Raw genomic sequence first — 12,214 nt, forward strand, 5'->3', positions numbered from 1 at the left:
CTGCTTGGGTTTAGCTGATATCTTGTGTGTGATCAGTGCCTATATATTGATATAGGTATAGGCACTGGTGTGATTTAGCTTCTTGACAAGTAATGAACGTAAATATAAAAAAGACTGATTTAATCCGTGTTTTTTAAATGACCAAGATTTTACCTACTCACCTCGACATGGCACTGTTCGTTTTTTTTTTTTATTTTAAACAGTCAACTATAACTGTAAATGGCACGAAATTCAGAGCACAAAATATAACGAAAGTTTATACAATCGCAATAAAGGTACCTTAAAGGCAACAAGCACTAAACACAGCAAATCGCATGGCACAATAAGCCAAATAGCACAACTCATTTAATAAACCCAAAATAAAATACAGAAAAAGTGCAAAGGTTGCAAAGCGATAGACTTATTGACAGAAGAGTATGTATCCAATTTATGGCTTTAAATTATAAACGCAGCGACATGACATAGTTCGTAAAAGCACCGTGGATTTTAAACGCAGATACTGCGATATGTTGCAATTTGTACTCGTCATGATTGTAGCGCAAATTTAAAACCTCTATCAAAGCACGATTGGAAAGCACCTTGGAAAAACAGTGTAAAGCGAGTAAACAAAGCAGAATTAAGGAAAAATGTGTAACTTTATTTGACTCGTAAGCTTTATGGCACGATCCCCAACCACAGTTTGTTATATGATCGACGATTGAAGCAAAGTCAATCAGTAGAATTAGCCTTCGTAATACTGTGGCCGTATTTGCACCTGAAAATACAATGAAAGTATCTTCTTTCAAACATACGTAACGAAATAGAAAAAACAAGATAGTAATAAAAGTAGAACAAGTCGTATGAAAAGGGGCAATGCTAGTATAACTAAAATAGAAATAAAACAGGTAAATCCAATTTATTGAAATAAATGAAATGCATGAATAGCGTTTGTAGTATGTTTTATTTCTAATACTTGATGAAACAATTAACTGTCATCATGTCTTGGGTTTAAACTAATTTAGTTTTTCTGTGACTTGACACAGCGTTATATGTAAAAACTAGATGTTACCCGGCATTAACAAAAACAGTTAGGTAACAAAAAGGTATAAGCATTGCACAAAAGCCCAAGCAAAAAGCACCGCTATAAAACCGGTCAGCGAAAAAAATCTGCCGAGTCAGCGCCGCTGACAAACGGCAGCGAAGCGTGACAGGCACTATAGCGTAACTTGGTCGGCGTCGAAATCTTGGGCAGCAAATGTTCTAAGCATAAAAAGCTAACAGCATAAATTCGCCAAATTCGCAGCTGATAAGTACGCTTTCGCATTGTTTGTCATTGTTTGCCTCTTCGCCAATAAAAATGTTTCCCTCTAAAACCTGGATAATTACTAGAAATGTCCGATAGATAATATCGGACGGGCCGTTACCCTGAGACAAGTGGTAGTTTCGGTACTCGTATCATACTAGGGTGGTTTCGATCCGATACCAAATTAATTTAGACATTTCAGCCATAATTTTGCCAATTTTTTTAAAATAAAGGTAACTAAGTCTCCCACTGCTTAAGCAATTTTGTGCTTAGCCACCAAAAAAACTTTACGGTTGCATATTTTGAATTCTACTTATTTGGATTATTTAACCATAACAATGCCCTCATTTGGTATCCGATCTGATTGGCTTTTTGCTCTATATGATTTTTGGATATGTAATAAAATATGAAGTATCAGATATCCTCAGTAATAACACGTTTTTAAACCCCAATATCCCAGTTATTGTGACAAGTTATAGTAAACCTGATCCCCAAACCTCGCTGTGTTGTGACACGTAGTGCAAATCGTGGGCGGGAAGGTCCGGCGAAAAGTGCTGGTAGCTTGTGGAAGGATGCTGCTGCTGCTGCTGCTGTTGCTGCTGCTGCTGTTGCTGCTGCTGCTGCTGCTGCTGCTGCTGCTGCTGCTGTTGCTGTTGTTGGTCGTCAAACTTAAGAAACTCCAGTTCGGATCGAAGCGATTGAAGCTGCTTCTCGATGTTTCGCGTTTTCATTTGGTATTCGACCCTAAATGAAATATAGATTGGCAGGTCTTCGCAGATAATCTTAAGAACAATTATCACAGGGATATTATTGTGCGAGCGACACTTGAGTAGTGGGAAAAATGTTTTAAAAATTCAAGTGTCTGTCGAAGTAATTTTAGCAAACATTTATATTATTTCTGAAAAGTTACCATTTAATAATTTAAAATTAAAAAAACAAGTTTTCTGTTTTTCATAAGCATCGCAAATTCTCCGTCGGTGGATTTTGCCAAACGAATATAGGATACACTGCAACTCATTGTCACATCTAGATCTGTAACTTTAATGGTTGGCTGGTCACGAACCACTAACCATCGAACAGCCATGTGAACCTCTGCAATAACTACTAACTAGTGGTAACGGCCACGGGTGTTTTACCGTTCTTTTTCAATCTCCTGTGACAGCTGCTGCATGTCCACGTGACCAGCGTTGGCGGAAAACTCGCTGCTGTTTCGGTTTGACGGGTTTCCGCCGTCGGTCAACCCGGAAGTACTGCTTCCGGGTGAGTACATGCGGTAGGGCGACGCCTGGTGGGCGGCAGCTGGTACCGACATCGAGTTACTGGATTGGGCGAGAGTGTGAATTGGGTGAACCTGGGTATGCGGTGGGGGCTGCTGCAGCTGTTGCTGGGGCAGCGGCATGGTGTAACCGTTCACCGACATGTTGCTTGATGTGCTCGGCGAAGCGTGGTGCTAAAAAAGGCACGAGTTGGAACAGTTTTATTTCGCAGCTTTTTGTTTAACCTCACACTATTTAAACACAATCTATTGTTTGTAAAATGTTTTTATTTCATCATAATCAAATGGGGGTCGTTTAAGTTTTTCAATTCAATTGCGACATACTTCTTGCAAATATATTATTATTATCCTCCGACGTATGCATTTCAAATGATGGTTACAAAAAAATACAGCGATTTATTTTAATTTTCTGTTACAAACAAACAAAAAATAAATAAAAACTAAGAAAATTTCAATCACTGGTGCCTCGGCAATCAACTTTTACAAAGGCGCCGCGAAAAAAAAGTTTCTTGAGAACCGCTGTTATAATCCAAACTTACGCGATTGAGTTGTCTTTATTATAAAAAAACACGACCAGCAAAAGTTAAAAAGTTAAAAATAAACCATGACTTGGAAAGAAAAGCAATTCGGCTCGCATTTTAATTACAAGCTTACCATGTTAGTTGATTGCTGCCACAATTTCATATTGACTTCATTAAGAGCTTTCTTCAACGTTCTAACTTCTTCTTTTAACTTTTCATTCTCCATTTCTCTACAAGTAATAGCATCAGTATTAAATTAGCATTTTTTTTCTCCTGTTGAGGTACGACAAACGACCAAAAATAAATATCGTTTCAAACACTGTAGATAATTACATATCGCAATTAAACTTACTGCGTTCTTGAATTCTCAGTCAGTTGCTTCGTGATCTGGTCATACTGATGAATGGTTTGTTTCAGTTGCTGATTAATCTCTTGGGCCTTAACAAAAATATAATCCAAAGCGTTAACTTGAGTAAAGCCAATGCCAAAAACACAGTGACCAGTTCATTACGTATAAACCTTTGCCATACATTTCAACTTACCCTCATCAGCTCTGCGTTTTGCTTCTGTAACTCTTGATCAGTTTTGGAACCCTTCATGCCTAACAACATCGCTTCCTCCATTGATAACTTGGCCTTTTCCGACAATAGCTCATTGGAGTCCTCCGACTTTCTCTAAAATCAAAACTTACTACTAGCTAGTTTGTTTTGTAACAAAATAAATGGAAAAAAGTAATATTTAGAGAGCATACCAGTGAATCCATCAATGCATTGTTTTCGTCCTGAACTTGCTTCAGTTTTGCATCTAGTTCATCCTTTTCATGTTGGATTTGAAGTCGCAAGTCTTTCTCTCTTTTCAATCTATCCCTCTCAGCCTATGAAAAGGAAATATATATAAGAAAAGCAAAGTATATATAAATTTTCAATATTTGAAAACAGCGAAGTAAGCATATATATATATATATATATACCTGTTTTCTAGCCTTTTCTTCTTTGGCCTGGTCTTTCATATGCTGTATTTCCATGCTGTCTACTTTTCTTCGTTGCATAAAAAGATCATGATTTCCTTTACACAAGTCGAGGATCTAGACATAGTACAAAAATAACATCTTTAGAATATAGAGATTAGAAACTTTACAAATTGACAAGCTTAATGTGAAATAAATGACATTACCATACTAAGAACACTATATTAATAGTCACATACAAGCTATTTCAACAAATTAGGATTATAATTAGAACAGGGTATGTCACATATTATTTTTCCACTAATGATTAGTCTATCTAAACCAGTAGTTCTTAACACCTTTTTTTTAAAGCTCTTTTCTGAAATCATAATGAAAACAGGAAATACATTTTAAAAGGCTAAATAATTAAAATAATATATGCTTGCTCAAATACTACTCTTTGGATCCCCAGAGAGGCCAAGGGCCATGGTTGATAAACCCCCATCTAAATCTTTGTATGAAATATTTTCCACAAAATCAATTCAAAGTAAAGAGGTAAATAATGTTTCATGTGTAGATATTCACCAGCTTGCTAGTGTCTTGATCATCTGTGTAGAAGGAAATTTCCTCACACATATTGTTAATATTTGTGGTCGATGACATCATTTGAAGCCTTCTCCTGCCAAGTGTTCCACCTGATCACACATGGTATAATATTTTAGATGGGATTTCAAAGATATCAAACTCCTAGAGTCCAGATTGTGTTACACCTTTAATTTTGCTAGGAAGGAATTGGTATCTAAACATATTTTGACTGTTTATTTAGACCGTATATTTTATTATTTTTTTAATTGGCATTTCATGGGTGCCCCAGAGTTAGGAGGGGGAAACTCGGCTTATCTTAGGTTATTCCATAACGTCATATCACTGGCGTAACAATAAAACACTACCATGAATGTACAGCTTACCAAGCAACAACTAAGTTCCACACTATTTTATACTCATGTTTTTGCACATTTCTAACAATGTGTCACCTAACATACTAATGTATTTACACAAAGCAGTTTTATTATAAATTAAACTTAGTGGGGTATCAATAATTTGTTTTGGACACTTTAAAACAAACCTCCGCTGCCAGTACTGGATGTTTGCTTGATGATAAACTTATTTCCAGAGTAGGACATGTCAGCCAAATCACTCCAATGGTAGGAATGAATAGGTGAAAGTTTGCTGCTTTTAGGATACAGACTTACAGATTTGGCATCAACCCCCAGCCACATTTCTGTCCCATTTGCATCCTTTATGTAAAATAAAACAGTAAACAAACACTGAAAAGGTAGTCAACAATTTTATACAGTAATTCTACAATAACAAATATATAATGTGATTTTGTAAAGCAAATTACATTTAAATTCTACAACATTAAGGTTGGGATAGTTGGCAGAAATGGATTTAAGTTGAAGAAAACCAGAATGTCACGGATGTTCACCTTTATGCTAAAATAGTTAACTCCACTCATTTCAAATTCTTGGACCATTTTTAAATATTCAAGTTCTGCTTCATCCCTTGTATAGCCATGATGTTGAGCATACCTTGAAGTAGTTATATGAAAATCGTTAACATGTGAAGTAAAAAGGTAAAAAATATTTCTGTTTCAGTCCTTATTAATTATACTGATGAAGACCATAATATGTTTTATATTCAATGTAATTGTACCAATTGGTGATTTGCTCTTCCCACATTGCTCCAGTCACAGACTGAAAGTTGTTTAAAACACATTGTGGAAGAAGGATTTCTTCTGACAAGAACCCAGGCTTGTGCACTTCAGGATCATAGTCACCAAACTACAACAATTATTGTTAATCAATTAAATAGGACATATTTTTTCTTAATATTTGAATCCTTTAACAAATGCTGGAAATATACCTTCGCTTGAACGGCATATGACGCTAAAAGGATTGATGCTTCTGGTTGACATTCAATTTCTTCAGTTAAAATTAGTTGTTGAAACTAATAGTTGAAAATAATAAACATTACTATTAGTTTTAATGTCTTAAAGTTGACTAATGATTTCATGAAAAATGTATTTCATAAAGGTGATACATCAAAGACAGAGGGTTTAGCAACTCAAATTACAATTTTATACATAAATTATACATACATTTTACACCCAAAAATAACAAGTTTGCTGTTACAGCCAAATTGATTCCTGTATTATTTAAACGAAAAATTAATTCAATGTCACTTTTTTTTCCATATATTTTTTATAAGTAAGTTTAAAGCTCATAGTGAATAAAGATTAATTTATTCAAAAAGTTTAAATATCAGGGTTGAAATATCATATCACACAGGCCCATTATTTCTTGTTTGAAGTTTTGATATTTTAAAAATATTGTACAAAGATATATTTTGGCCAGGTAAAACTATATAAATAAACCAGTTAAAAAAAACTACATAAACTTTTCCTAAACAGACAGATAAGTTTATAAAACTGGATCTTATTTGCTTAAAGCTCAAAGGTATTCATTAAATTGGTGTTCAAATATAATACAATGAGTTTCATAAAACAAAGCCATATGAAAAAAAATACCTGCAGATAAAACATATGCCTTGTAACTTCTTGTATTAGCTCTTCCTCTAAAACTTCTGGATAAAACTTTGCCAAAAACTTTAAATCAATGTAACCAGCAGAATATCGTGGTATGCTTTGATCAAGAATCTAAAATTTTGTTATTTGGCAAAATTATCATTAAAACACAAAATCACCACAAAAATGTTTACCCCGAGGGGCCACAACCGACAGGTGGGGACCACTGGTATCTGGATTTAGCAATAAATCATAGCACTGAATTTTTAGCAATTAATAGTTCAGATCGCCTATTTCCTAAATTTAATTTTAAAAAAAGTCTAGGCTAGTTTTTCAAATTAAAAATACGAATTTCAAATTTTTAATGTTTGTTTATTACTTTTAATGGCAGGCATTTCAGTTCAGATGGTGTCCTCAGTTTAGACTTTTTCTCATAATGTATTCCTTTTTTGCTAGTCCACTAATTGGTATCATAAATCTATGCTCAGCTTAATTCTGAGATTTTTGCCAAAGTTTAAATAGCTAATAAATCATTGCACACTATTTGAGTTAGGGTGAGAGTTTCAATAGTTGTTGGCTTAGGTATACCCTACAGGCAAATAGTCTCTCCTCTTCTTAAACTTTCACACAAATCAATCGAGAATAATATTATTTTGTTTACAGAGTATAATACCTTTTTATCAAGTTTTAGCCAAACTAATTTGTTTTTGCTGTCTTGATATGCCAAACCAAAGTACCATGTTTCACGTAGTCCAACTGTATGACAAACAAGATCAAAAACCCTTTTCAGCTTTGCTGACTGATCCACACTATATGCATATAAAATTATTATTAGATCAAATATAGGACGGTATAGGTTAATATTTAAAGGCAGAGTTAAACAACTAAATATGTTTACAAACATTGAGTACTTGTAATATTAATACACAGTTTTCAAACATATTATAGATTAGAAAATAACATAAGACATCATTATTATGCAACAGAACAAACCTGAATTCTAGGTCGGCATCAAACATAGATATTCGCACAGAAACCAGTTTAGATCTTTTCTTTTTTAAAATACTTAACGGCATATCGAAGAGATGTGCTTTCACAGCAACGGAAGTACAAAACTTGCTTTGTTTCTGTTAAAAAAATAACGGGGAATCCCCATAGATGATTGACAAGTAAAATCACGGTAAACGGTCTTTACTAAGTTTATCTAAAATGTATTCGTAGAATTGGGTGTTTCTTTTATCTTAAAAAAATATCCAATTGGACTCTAAATACCGTACACAAGGTAATTATTTATGCACGATTTAAACCTTTTACTTTCCTTGCATTTTATTCGATCACATGCTACGTCATCAAACGCTGAGCAACAACAAATCGCACGTGCGTTTTGTATTTGACAAAGTTTAATTCTGCTGCATATTATGCAGGTTGCGTACAGAAGGCTTAACTTTATTATCCTAAAAAGTTAGGATGAAGCATGCCTTGGTGGCTGCTTTTGGCGGAGGTTTATGTGCTGGATTAGTAACTGGGACTTTTCTGGCATACTTGCGTGAGCAAACCAAGCGTTCGTTGTCTTACTGTTTGGCTAAACTCAATTTATGGCCTTTCAAAAGTCAACGAATATCGGAAGAAGATGGATTGCCGTTCAAAGAAATTCGGATCATAACTACACGTTGTGAATTCGACCAATGTATTAAAAAACTAGAACAACACTTGGCAAATGTAGGGAAAATTATACACTTTATTGTTACTTATATATATGCTGCATTTAAGTGTTCTCAACTAATGGGTCGCGGACCGCAGTAGTTCATATAGTTATGTTTATTAGGATTTATTCTGAGCAAGATTAGTACAAATTTAAGGAAATGAAGAAAGCTGTACAAAGATTATACAAACATTAACTAAAAAATGCACATTTTTTTTGCTCATTTTCATGTTTTGTTTGCTTACAAAAAGTTTTAAAATAATTTGGTTGTCAAAGCTTTCCTGTAATAATTATGCCTAATCCTTGGGGCCTCATGAACATAGGTTGTGAAAGATTGCTTATTCATGTATAAAATGTAGTATAAAAACTCTACTAAATTATTTTTGACAACACATTATAAAAGTAAATAAACGTGATTTTATTACAAACATCATCGGTTGTTATGATAATTTATTACGTACTACATAAATCTTTCCAAAAATCTGATTACAGGTAAAACTTCTTGGTTTTGACTGTGAATGGGTGTCAACTGCAGAACGTACAGGGCCAGTTGCCTTGTTGCAGGTTGCCACAGTCTCTGGGTTGTGTCTACTTATAAGACTTTGCAAATATACTGATGAAATCCCAAAACAGTTTATCACAATTATGGGAGATAGAAGTGTTATTAAGGTATGATGTTCATGGCCTAAATACACATTAACAATACAAACTGCCCAATTTTGCATTTAAATTCATAGTTTGTGGCCGACATTTATATATATGATTATTTTTCTTGGTTGAGAATTGTCACACCAAATGACACCTCTTGTGTGGTTTTGAGCAAAATAACTTTGGCGGGAAGGCCCTGGAGTGCAATCGGGCCTTGTATGATGTAATAAATCACATTTGGCATAAATTGCTTTAATAAAATATCCGGTGTGTACCTGTCAATTATACCAGTTGAATAACATGTGTAATATTTTAAGGTTGGGGTTGGGCCGCTTGGCGATGCTATGAAACTTTTTAAGGACTGGAATCTTGTTGTACGAGGTTGTGTTGATCTCAGAGCAATGGCGACGAGAGACAGATATATGGGGTGAGAAATATGGGAAAACTTGGTGAACAAAGTGGGTGAGCAGCATATGAAATTTTATTCTTTTAAGATCTATGAGTTTAAAGGGACTGGCTGACAATTATGTAGGAGCTGTTCTTGAAAAGGCTAAAGCAATCCAGTGTAGCAACTGGGAGGCTGATTGTTTGTCTTACAAACAGGTATCACCTTTCACCATTTTGAATTAGTTTTACCAATGTTAAAATTTTAGAAATTTTAAACCTGTGTAAATTTCCACATACACATTACAGGTTCAGTATGCTTCAAATGATGCTTGGGTTGCAGTACAGATATTTTCACATTTAATTGCAAGAAAAATTACAAAAAGCTCTGAAACTGTCAACAATTTGTCTACCAAGCTTTTACGGCACACAGTATGGTGTTTGGCATGTAGCTATTGTCAAGGCATCAAAGATGTAAAATTTAAATTCAAACACCGGAGTAATTCACCCAAAAAAAGAGTGAAATCTTCAGCAAGGCAACAAATGGTTTCTGGTTTACAGTTTAGGAACTTAAAATCCTATTCGACAAGGTGAGTATATCCAAATTTTTAGTTTGAATATCAGTAAAAAGCTATTGTATAGATACCTTTAATCAAGAAAAAGTTTGGAAAATATTACGTTTTAGAAAACAACCATTGTATGACAATTGCAAACTTCAAGCGCCTGATGGTCAACTTCTTTCTACTTGTGATCGAAAAAAGGCCTGCTGGTACTTGGAAAAGGAATTGGCAGGTTATTGTCATTGTTCTTGCATTGGGTTAAATATGCTAGATTCCCAAGGATTACTTGAAACATTAACAATTGATAAGATCCTGTCAAGTTATTAAAACTAAGATTATAATTATCATCCTATCACATAAAATAGCAAAAGTTACAATCTGTTATATAGGTTGGCCAGCTTCTGAGGTAGATTATGCTCCAGCTAAACATTTTAACTAATCTAAACACTGATTTCTAGCAAAACAGTTAATGATCATTGTAAATTATAGATGTCATATCCGAAGATCCTTTAACTGTTCGACTCCGGTTTGAGCCAGCAGGCAGGCCTGTTTCCAACAGAGACTATTACCTAAATGATAAAGAAAACATTTGTGTTGTGTGTGGTCACAGTGATTCGATTGTTCGAAAAAATGTCATTCCTCATGAATATCGCAGGTATCAATTAAACAAGTTCAGCTTATAACTTGAAAAAAAATCTGTTACATGTTTACTTTTAGTAGGTTATAAATACAAATAAACCTTTAATGTATTTAGACACTTTCCACTAGTAATGAAAGATCACATATCTCATGACATCCTTCCAATGTGTGTTACATGCCACCAAGTGGCAGGTTTCTATGACGCTAGTCTTCGACAACAGATTTCTGTTGAATGCGAGGCTCCACTGGTAAGTTGCAGCACACATTGATTGGGTTTAAACTATTTAAGTTTTAAAAAGACTTCTTTTAACTATTTCATATTTTTTCCTTTTTCTACAATATTTTATATTTTTTTAAGGGATCAAAACAGGCTGTTCAGCTGTTTGAAGATCATGAAAGACGGTCTGTTAGATCTGCCGGTAAAAAAGTTTTTAATTCTATATCCAAAAATGTAATTAATGAAACATTTTATCAACAGCCATGCTCCATATTGCTTTTACAAGTTTTTTTTATTATTTCTTGTCAGTGCTGTAATTTTGCTATCCTTGACACATTATAACATCAATTAAAATCTTTTTGGGTTAAATATAGCCTAAATTACAATTAAGTGTACAGAATGTAAGGGTGCTTGTAATGACAGAATGTAGCAAGCATTGGCGTACAGTTGTTTCTCGACTTGCTCCTCTCTGAGCCTGTCCCAGTGTGGCTGAATGTCGTGAGTTCGAACCTCACTGCAGTCTAGTTGTTTTTCTAGCCTGCCTTGCTTGCATTATTGATTGACATATTAGGTGAGTCTGTCATGTCTTTCATTAGTCTGCCAGTTTATTATTATTTTAAGCACTGCCAAAAATATGTTTAAAAGTTTAAAGAATAAGTTAAAAAAAATAATAATAATTATAATTATTTTAAAGTTTTTACAAAGAAACTTAAGATGTTTTGAAATACTATGCAAAAAATTCTAATAATGTTGTGTATTGTTTTGTCCCTCATGCTGTTTTTGATTTTTAGGAAGAGCTTTAGCTGCTGCTTGGGATAAAATTCCAGAACCACGAAAATCTCAACTTGAAACAATTATCACAGACTTTTTTAAAGTTAATTTTGTTACAAGAGAATTAATTGAAAAAGCCTCATTGTTGGAGACTAGGTATGGGAATTTTAATTAAATAAAGGCATGAAATAAACTTACAATAAATGTTTTTGTAAGGTATAAAAATGAAGCGTATATGCCACATGGTCTAAAAGTGGTGTCAAAGATTATGGAAGCACAAGATCTGCAAGTAAGATTTAGTTATCAATGTAAATTACTAATATTTTATAATAAAATGATATGAGATTGTAAATACTTTTTGCAAATTTTAAGGTTTAATTGTGTTTTTATGTCCAATTTTTTTTCAGGGATTAATTGATTTTGAAAGGAAATGGAGAAAACATTTTCTTGATTCAATGCAACCAAAATATTTACCCGATATGTGGTCAGTGGACCACAATCATGACAGAATACCAAACCAATGTCATAATGGTGTATAATAACAATTTTAGGTTCATTATATCCATTTGTTTTTTACAGATTATGTTGTTCCACTATTTCTGTTTAATGTAACTTTTGTTGTCCAGTGCTTTACAAATCGATTTACTGATTTTGATATGGCATACACTTACATGAAATAAA

At 33.8% G+C, this 12,214-nt stretch overlaps 2 protein-coding genes across 2 annotated transcripts; one reads left to right on the forward strand and one right to left on the reverse strand.

Annotated features, from left to right (window-relative positions):
- Nucleotides 1-182: 182 nt before the first annotated feature.
- Nucleotides 183-7,731, reverse strand: LOC146147900 (uncharacterized). The gene is made up of 16 exons (XM_083386986.1): nt 7,606-7,731; nt 7,286-7,421; nt 6,616-6,744; nt 5,952-6,035; nt 5,742-5,869; nt 5,515-5,617; nt 5,152-5,323; nt 4,611-4,720; nt 4,050-4,163; nt 3,831-3,953; nt 3,622-3,753; nt 3,432-3,517; nt 3,213-3,309; nt 2,419-2,732; nt 1,780-2,026; nt 183-754 (listed from the first exon to the last, which is right to left on the reverse strand). Exons 1-16 carry the CDS (start codon nt 7,686-7,688, stop codon nt 722-724), a joined length of 2,091 nt encoding a protein of 696 aa, XP_083243112.1. The 5' UTR covers nt 7,689-7,731; the 3' UTR covers nt 183-721.
- A 311-nt stretch (nt 7,732-8,042) lies between these two features.
- LOC146147901 (exonuclease 3'-5' domain-containing protein 2-like) lies at nt 8,043-12,081 on the forward strand. The gene is made up of 12 exons (XM_083388601.1): nt 8,043-8,331; nt 8,807-8,983; nt 9,280-9,389; nt 9,457-9,565; nt 9,656-9,936; nt 10,032-10,138; nt 10,396-10,561; nt 10,661-10,793; nt 10,904-10,964; nt 11,554-11,689; nt 11,750-11,822; nt 11,941-12,081. Exons 1-12 carry the CDS (start codon nt 8,080-8,082, stop codon nt 12,070-12,072), a joined length of 1,737 nt encoding a protein of 578 aa, XP_083244727.1. The 5' UTR covers nt 8,043-8,079; the 3' UTR covers nt 12,073-12,081.
- The last annotated feature ends 133 nt before the right edge of the window (nt 12,082-12,214 follow it).

The sequence above is a fragment of the Ascidiella aspersa genome, chromosome 4 (genome assembly GCF_963924565.1).
Source record: "Ascidiella aspersa chromosome 4, kaAscAspe10.2, whole genome shotgun sequence".
NCBI classification, from domain to species: Eukaryota; Metazoa; Chordata; class Ascidiacea; order Phlebobranchia; family Ascidiidae; genus Ascidiella; species Ascidiella aspersa.

Excerpts from the sequence above, each read along its gene's own strand:
- LOC146147900 (XM_083386986.1), bottom strand. The coding sequence starts at position 7,688 with ATGCCGTTAAGTATTTTAAAAAAGAAAAGATCTAAACTGGTTTCTGTG. Across the intron at positions 3,754-3,830 it reads ATGCATTGATGGATTCACTG|AGAAAGTCGGAGGACTCCAA; the intron begins GTATGCTCTCTA and ends TTTTGATTTTAG. Across the intron at positions 3,310-3,431 it reads ACTGAGAATTCAAGAACGCA|AGAAATGGAGAATGAAAAGT; the intron begins GTAAGTTTAATT and ends TATTACTTGTAG.
- LOC146147901 (XM_083388601.1), top strand. The coding sequence starts at position 8,080 with ATGAAGCATGCCTTGGTGGCTGCTTTTGGCGGAGGTTTATGTGCTGGA. Across the intron at positions 10,139-10,395 it reads CTTGGAAAAGGAATTGGCAG|ATGTCATATCCGAAGATCCT; the intron begins GTTATTGTCATT and ends TGTAAATTATAG. Across the intron at positions 11,690-11,749 it reads GCCTCATTGTTGGAGACTAG|GTATAAAAATGAAGCGTATA; the intron begins GTATGGGAATTT and ends TGTTTTTGTAAG.